General features: G+C 40.2%; 1 protein-coding gene across 2 annotated transcripts in view; it reads left to right on the top strand.

Annotated features, from left to right (window-relative positions):
• Positions 1 to 7,522, top strand: part of Hadhb (hydroxyacyl-CoA dehydrogenase trifunctional multienzyme complex subunit beta) — a 41,056-nt gene extending 33,534 nt beyond the window's left edge. For both annotated transcript variants that reach the window (XM_050125890.1, XM_050125891.1), the window contains exons 11-16: positions 774 to 853; positions 936 to 983; positions 2,290 to 2,377; positions 2,686 to 2,760; positions 3,354 to 3,518; positions 7,000 to 7,522. In XM_050125890.1, the coding sequence (XP_049981847.1) occupies positions 774 to 853; positions 936 to 983; positions 2,290 to 2,377; positions 2,686 to 2,760; positions 3,354 to 3,518; positions 7,000 to 7,035 (492 nt within the window). In that variant the 3' untranslated portion in view covers positions 7,036 to 7,522. The remainder of the gene's footprint in view (positions 1 to 773; positions 854 to 935; positions 984 to 2,289; positions 2,378 to 2,685; positions 2,761 to 3,353; positions 3,519 to 6,999) is intronic.
• The last annotated feature ends 343 nt before the right edge of the window (positions 7,523 to 7,865 follow it).

Genomic DNA, 7,865 nt, shown 5'->3' on the forward strand with positions numbered 1-7,865 from the left:
TCCTTCCTTCCTTCCTTCCTTCCTTCCTTCCTTCCTTCCTTCCTTCCTTCCTTCCTTCCTTCCTTTCTTTCTTTCTTTCTTTCTTTCTTTCTTTCTTTTTCTACTGTGTATGCAGTGTTCTGTCTGCAGGCCAGAAGAGGGCACCAGATCTCATTACAGGTGGTTGTGAGCCATCATGTGGTTGCTGGGAATCAAACTCAGAACCTCTGGAAGAACAGCCAGTGCTCTTGACCTCTGAGCCATCTCTCCAGCCCCCCAAAAGTACCTTTTTGTCCTGTAACTTCTTGATTATTATTTGGGATAAAAATATACGAGACGTGTTCAAAGTTTTCTAAAACCATGGTTTTAATGTTCTCACTTGCCCACCTGTGTCTTCTCTCAATGTTTTGCCTCTAGAATAAAATCGCAAAGCTGTGGGCAGGAGGCAACAAAGAAACGGCACAGAAAATGTAAAAAATAAATAATTGGAGTAAATAAAATATTGTTCTAATCCATAAAAAATTTTATTTCCTGTGCTCTAAACAAAAACCTATAGGTTCTTATTTCTAAAGTTGCCTCTCCCAATGTATTTTGACAAATTATGAAACCTTATGAACAATGCCTGCTACCATTGTTCTCCCAGAGTGGCTCAGTGTGTTTGCTTGATTGTGACTTAATGGTGGATACAGTAAAGTGAATTTGTTGTATAGATCTGTTAGTGGACTCAGGAACAGATTTAGGAGGTGACTGCCGGGAGACCTCCAGATGACATCATTGTTCTGTTACCGTTTCAGACTGATGGCGCTTCTGCGATGCTCATCATGTCAGAGGAGAAAGCTCTGGCCATGGGTTATAAGCCAAAGGCATATTTGAGGTAAAGTAAATATTCTGGTAAATTGCCTGTGATTTCTTTATTTTATTACTGGATCTATCCTTTCTGTTTTTTTATTGTCTAGGGATTTTATGTATGTGTCCCAGGATCCAAAAGATCAGCTTTTACTTGGGTAAGTAGTAGTGAATATCTCTCTGGATTTCAATAAAAAGTATTTGAATTTTTATTACATTTATTTAGTGTGTATGGAGGGTGGTGGAGTATAATTTTCTCCTCTCACCACGTGGGACCCAGGGATCAATTGCTCATGTTTTTTTGTTTTTTGTTTTTTCTTTTTTGGATTTTTCGAGACAGGGTTTCTCCGTAGCTTTTTGGTTCCTGTCCTGGAACTAGCTCTTGTAGACCAGGTTGGTCTCGAACTCACAGAGATCTGCCTACCTCTGCCTCCCGAGTGCTGGGATTAAAGGCGAATTGCTCACGTTTTTCACAGGTTTCAAAGTATGTTAAGTATTTTATTTTCATGTCACTATTCACTGTGCTATATAATTAGACAACACTTCCACCCTGTGGGGTGTGTGTGTTTATGTGTTTTGGGGTGTTGAAACCAAGCACTCCCAACACTGAGCCTCATCCCTATCCCACAGGATCTTTCATAAATGCCTCTGGTTATCTCTCATTTGTGGTGATATTTTGTCTATGATCTAATACATAAAGCTTGCTTGAAGATCAGAGTGCAGAGCTAGCCACACTAGATAGCCATAGAGGCCAGTCAGTGGTGGCACACACCTTTAATCCTAGAATTCAGGAGACAGAGGCAGATGGATCTCTCTGGGCTACATGGAATTGATCTAGTCTAAAAGAGAAACAGAGCCAAGCAGTAGTGACTCACACCTTTATTCCCAGTACTTGGAATTCACATACCTTTAATCCCAGCACTAGGAGACAGGAAGGGATATGGCTGAATATGGGAGGAGACGGGAGCTCAGGGTAGTCAGTCTGAGGAAGCAGTCTAAGGACAGGATCTCGCCCCTTTGCTCTGAGCATCAGTAGAGGTAAGAGCTCTAGTGGCTGGTTGCTCTGCTTCTTTAATCCTTTACCTTTCACTTCCTGATGGCTGACTCCAAGTTTTTATTATTAAGGCCAATTAGAATTCATACTATACTCCTTTTTCCACTGGCTTCATTATAACCTTAAAGTTAGGCAAGCCCTTCCCTGCCTTGCCCCTTTCAATGCTGTTCCTTTCTTCTTTAGTTTTAACTTACCCTTCACTGTTTGCCTGCTGATTATCTATCTGTTTTTCCAGTTCTATAGTATGGTAAAGATGAAAGGCATGTCTTTTTGTGTCCTCAACGCTTAATTAGTATTCGTATAATAGAACCAATGAATGAGTATACAACTCAATTTGGAGAATACTAAGGAATGCTTAAGTTAAACTGGAAAGTTTTGGGCTACTACCTTTTGTTTGTTTTCTTTTTCAGACCAACATATGCTACTCCAAAAGTTCTAGAAAAGGCAGGATTAACCATGAACGATATTGATGCTTTTGAATTTCATGAAGCCTTCTCAGTAAGTTGTTTATAAAATACATCTGAAATGTATAAACCATTAAAAATGAAATTCATGCTTGTAAGGAGTGGGGCTTTGTATTTCAGACTTCTTTGAAGGGAGGCTACATCAGAAAATTGGGTCATACTTGTGTTGAAAATATACCCTTGAGGATGTTTCTTATAGACCTCTTTAGAGGTGTTAAATTATTTCTTTAAGACATTTTCACTGAGAATTGATACAAAGATTTGCTTAAAGTTACATGTCTGTGTCTTAGATAGAGCCCAGAAGATCATTGATAACAAAATCGTGAATTATTTCCCTCCTAGGGTCAGATTTTGGCTAACTTTAAAGCCATGGATTCTGACTGGTTTGCACAAAACTACATGGGTAGGAAAACCAAGGTAAGTTTCTAATAAAGAATATATGCTTGAATTTCCCAGTAAAAACAGTAAGCCTTTATGTTGTCTTCTGTAGGCGGAGGCTGCTTGCTCGTTTCCTGGCCCCTGAAATAATCACACAGAAACTGTATTACTTAATTACAACACTGCTTGGTCAATATCTTAAGCATATTTCTAGCTAGCTCTTACATCTTATTAGCCCATTTCTAGTATTTTATATTTTACCATAAGACTCGTGGTTTACTGCCAAGGTTCCGGGGCGTCTGTCTTCTTTGGCGGCTCCATGGCGTCTCTTTGACTCTGCCTACTCTCTCTCTCTACATTTGTGTTTGGATTTTCTGCCTAACTTTACTCTGTTAAGCCATCGGCCAAAAGCAGCTTCTGTATTAACCAATGGCAATGAAATATAATCACAGCATACAGAGGTGAATCCCACATAAGCTTCTGCTGATCTCATTCCTAGGTCATACACTGGTTTGTAAGTGGTCAGTATTGTTTACTTTCCTCTGGGTTGCTGCTTCTCTTAGGAAGAGCCTGATTTGATTGATCTTAAGTAAAATTGCTTTTAAACTGGTGTTTGTTTTTGTGGGAGCCAGGTTGGAGCACCTCCTCTGGAGAAGTTTAATATCTGGGGTGGATCACTGTCTCTGGGACACCCTTTTGGAGCCACTGGTTGTCGGTTGGTCATGGCAGCCGCCAACAGACTGAGGAAGGATGGAGGCCAGTATGCTTTAGTGGCTGCCTGTGCAGCTGGAGGACAGGTACGTCACCACAGTGACCTTAGCACTTCACATCTCAAGAACATTTTGTTTGAAACATTCATGGAGCTCTATTTACGATGACAGACAACAGCAGTCTGGGAGATAGGGAGACTATTGATTTTAATCCTGATATTTCTTTTTTTTTTTTGGTTTTTCGAGACAGGGTTTCTCTGTGGTTTTGGAGCCTCTCCTGGAACTAGCTCTTGTAGACCAGGCTGGTCTCGAACTCACAGAGATTCACCTGCCTCTGCCTCCCAGTGCTGGGATTAAAGGCGTGCGCCACCACCGCCCGGCTAATCCTGATATTTCAAAGGAAAATGTGCTCTTTAAATCCAAGCTGTTCTTTTTTAAAGTGTTTTCTTGTTTATAAAATTAATAAATGATCATCATGGAAACTATGTAAAATATAAAAATATACAGAAGAAATAGTTTATAATTTCTTTGTCAGGCACTAACATTAGAAGCATCCCAATGTATTTTTTCTTTAACAGTACACTTTTATTCATTTACCTAATAATTACCTTATCTGTAAACTCTGGGGAAGCATTGTCTGTGGCTGTTCACCCAGGCATGACGTGCTTGTCTCACGTGTTTGAAGTCCTGGGATCAGCCTCAGCACTGCCACAACAAAACCACCCTCCTCAAGAACAGAGCCCTTAACTATCTGTAGACATTTGGCTGCTGTTCAACCAAGGGATTTATTGTTTTGGTAGATGTTTTCCTGTCTACTTCACTCCATTATTGAGTCAGCATTCTACATACTATAACATTTCACTGGGAATAAAATCCAGAAGGAAAACGAACTGTGGGCTTTTATTGTTTTTTCAAGACAGGGTTTCTCTGTGTAGTCCTGGAACTTGTTTTGTTGGCCAGACTGACCTCAAACTCAGAGATTGCCTGCCTCTACCTCCTGAGTATTGTGATTAAGGCCACCACGTGTACTAGCCTTTTTTCTATTCTGATATAAACAGATTTTTGTTTCTTGCATATTATAGACACTTTTACAATCAAGATAAATAAGCTATAGAAGAGCATAAAATCCTATCTGTAGCCATACCACCCTAAATATACCTGATTTCTCAAAGTATAAAATCATTTCAGACTGCCTCCTCTCTCTCCCCCTGCCTCTCTCTTTTCCCCTTCCCCCCTTCCCTTCCATTCCATAACCTACTAAATAAACTCTATACCCCACAAAAAATTATTTCAAAGACTTTATAGACAGCTTTCTCCTAGAGACTTTGGAGGAAGAAAGGTTATTTAGTCTACTTATAAATTGAGCCGGGTATGGCGACACAAGCCTTTAATCCCAGCACTCGGGAGGCAGAGGCAGGTGGATCTCTGTGAGTTGGTGGCCACCCAGGTCTACAGAGTGAGTTCTAGGACTGCCAGGACTACACAGAGAAACCCTGTCTCAAAAAAAAAAAAAATGTTGAAGCATTTGTTGCTTTGTAGCCTGGAGCTACACACACTAGACTGCTCTACTGGGGATAGTCCCTAACTCAGAAATGTCTTACCATTTGTGTGACTCCCCTAACTGAAACCTTGCATGTTTAGGCAGGAGCCTGCTTCTCTCTGCCTGCTCCCTCACAGAGAGACTGTGTGTGTTGCATGTAGTCCAGAGATTCCTCCCCTCCCTTTCAGGTGCAATTGTTCTCTCTATCCCACAGAATTTAAATAACATTAGGTGATTTTGTGGATGACTGAAGAAGAATGTTCAGTGTCTTTCTTTTAGAAGTTTTAAACTTGCCACTAATTGTTTCATTGAGCCAACAGAATGACACCACGTGATTAGGAAATTAGAGCAAAATTCACTGTAGCTGGGCAGTGGTGCACCCCTTTAATCCCAGCACTCGGGAGGCAGAGGCAGGCAGATCTCTGTGAGTTCGAGTCCAGCCTGGTCTACAGAGCAAGTTCCAGGACAGGCACCAAAGCTATACAGAGAAATCCTGTCTTGAAAAACAAAAAACAAAAAAACAAAAACAAAAACAAATTTTTTAAAAAAGATCACTATTGTGAATCTAGAGCAGAGCAGGGTTTTTTCTTCTTTTTTTAAAATAACTTATTTTTATTTTATGTTTATTGGTGTGTTGTTTACATGTATGTCTGTGTGAGTGTAAACTGGAGTTACAGACAGATGTGAGCTGCCATGTGGGTGCTGAGAATTTAACTCCAGTCTTCTGGAATAGCAGGCAGTAATCTTACTACTAAAGCCACCTCTCTAGCCCTAGAGCAGTGTTTTTCATCTTTGGCATTGTTAATATTCTGGACCAGTTAATTCTGTGGGCTGTGTACTGTACTGTTAAGATGACTCCACCCGTGAGATTCCAATTGCAACAAATTCTTTCCAATCCTACCCTGGCCTGTATGTAGGCACATAGTTGAAACAAGTAGAAATACCTCCAGACATTGCCAGATGTCTTCTGGAGAGAGTGGGAGGCACCTCTCCTAGCTGGTAACCACTGATCAATCGTGTTGGAACATGAAAATAGTGCATTATAAGTGTTCTGTATCCTATGAATCCTTTGGATAGCCCTCAGGTCAGTCAAACCTTCCAATCTCCACTCTTTTTTTTTTTTGTTTGTTTGTTTGCTTATACATTGTCAAGGTTTTGAACCAATATATATGCTAAATTCCAGATGAAGATCTTGTATCAGAACCTTAAACTTACATAGTCTTGAACTTGGTGCCTTATAAATAATAGTTTCTTAATACTTATTTAAGGGAGTTGAACCTAGAAGCTGGGCATTAGGCTGTTTACTGGTTTGGTGGCAGTCCAGCGATAAGGACGACTGTTTATCAGATTGGAAATCCTAGCTGTTTAGGTTTGACTTGGGTCACAACTAGTACCCAGAGCTGTGCAGAGTGTTGGAGAAGGGACATTGTTCTTTCTTCCTACCCTTACGTACGTTCGGTTCATCTTCTTAGCCAGAGAATAGTGAAGAGCTGAGAGCCCAGATCTCAGAATCCTCACACCTTTTTTCAGATCTGGTCTTACTTAACTGTAACTTATGGTCTGACTGAGTCACTTAATCTTTCAAATCCTACTTGGGTTGAAGATGTGGCCCAGTGTTAGAATGCTTGCCTAGCATGCCTGAGACCCTGGATCAATCCCCAGAAGCACAGAAACTAAAATAAAAGCAACCATTTATTACACTTATTAGGACTCACACTCTATATTACACTGAGTCTGCTGCATATATGTATCCGTGTGTTTATATGAGAATAGCCAGTTGTATATATATAAATACATGTGTGTCTATATAATGTGTTCTGAGTTAAAAATGTTTATAAAGTCGTTCTAAACTAGGCACCATGAGCTCCATTTTATAGAGGAAATGGGGCCTCAGAAGTATCACTTTCCCGTGATCCACAGTAGCTGAAGGTGTTTATGTACCCTGTTCGCTTGCCTCCATACTGGCTGGATTTGTCACTTCTCATTGCTTTCATTACTTTGACTGGCCTTTTTTTTTTCTGTCTCCAGGGTCATGCTATGATTGTGGAAGCTTACCCGAAATGATTGCTGTAGAGGAGGTGACCTGATTTCTGTGCAGCACTCGCACTGGGCAATGCCATTTCAATGCACTACCGAGTGACGCCTGTAGTCCTAGCTCTTCTTAGGAACATTTGTGGCCTTCTCTTAAATACTTTGCAATCAAGCCTTGCCAGTATTCCAAGCTTTCCGGTGACCACAGCTTCTGCTCTCCAAGTTCCAGGCTATCACAGATGTGTACACAGTTCTCGTTGTCTTTTGTCACAAAGACTAATGGTTGGCAACAGCTTAGAGAGAGGTTAGCTGAGGTTTGGGATCATCTTTGTAACATTTGCAGATTTCCCGTTTCTGTCTGTGTCATAAAGGTAATTATTTTTTTCTAAAATACAAACCTATGTGCCTAAATTAACTTACTATGGAAAAAAATAATAATCTAAACATCTCTGAAAACTGAAATGCTTAGATATATAAAATACCATTTTGGCTGACCCTAATAAAGTAGAACTGTATTAGAGGACTGTTTGTAGTCTCTTTTTTAGTGGGAGAAGATGGCCTTTTCGACTTACAGGCACCTTTTGCCTTTAATTACTCATTTAGAACTTATAACTATTTCAGTCGATTGTGAAACCACCAGGACTGTAAGTAATATTCTGCCTTATAATAATATGCTTCTCCTATTGCTTAATTGAAGCAAATTGATATCCTTGGAGACGATCCTGTTTGTCAGGGTTGGTGTCACGTGTAAAAACATGGCTATCAGAGACTCTTGACAGCTGTGCTGCACAAATCACATGTATGTTATTCTGAAAAAGTCATAGTTATGGACATTTAAATGTTGCTCAAATGTATGGAAGTTG

The sequence above is a fragment of the Alexandromys fortis genome, unplaced genomic scaffold (assembly GCF_014885135.2).
Source record: "Alexandromys fortis isolate MF-2015 unplaced genomic scaffold, M_Fortis_MF-2015_v1.1 scaffold_252, whole genome shotgun sequence".
Classification (NCBI taxonomy): domain Eukaryota; kingdom Metazoa; phylum Chordata; class Mammalia; order Rodentia; family Cricetidae; genus Alexandromys; species Alexandromys fortis.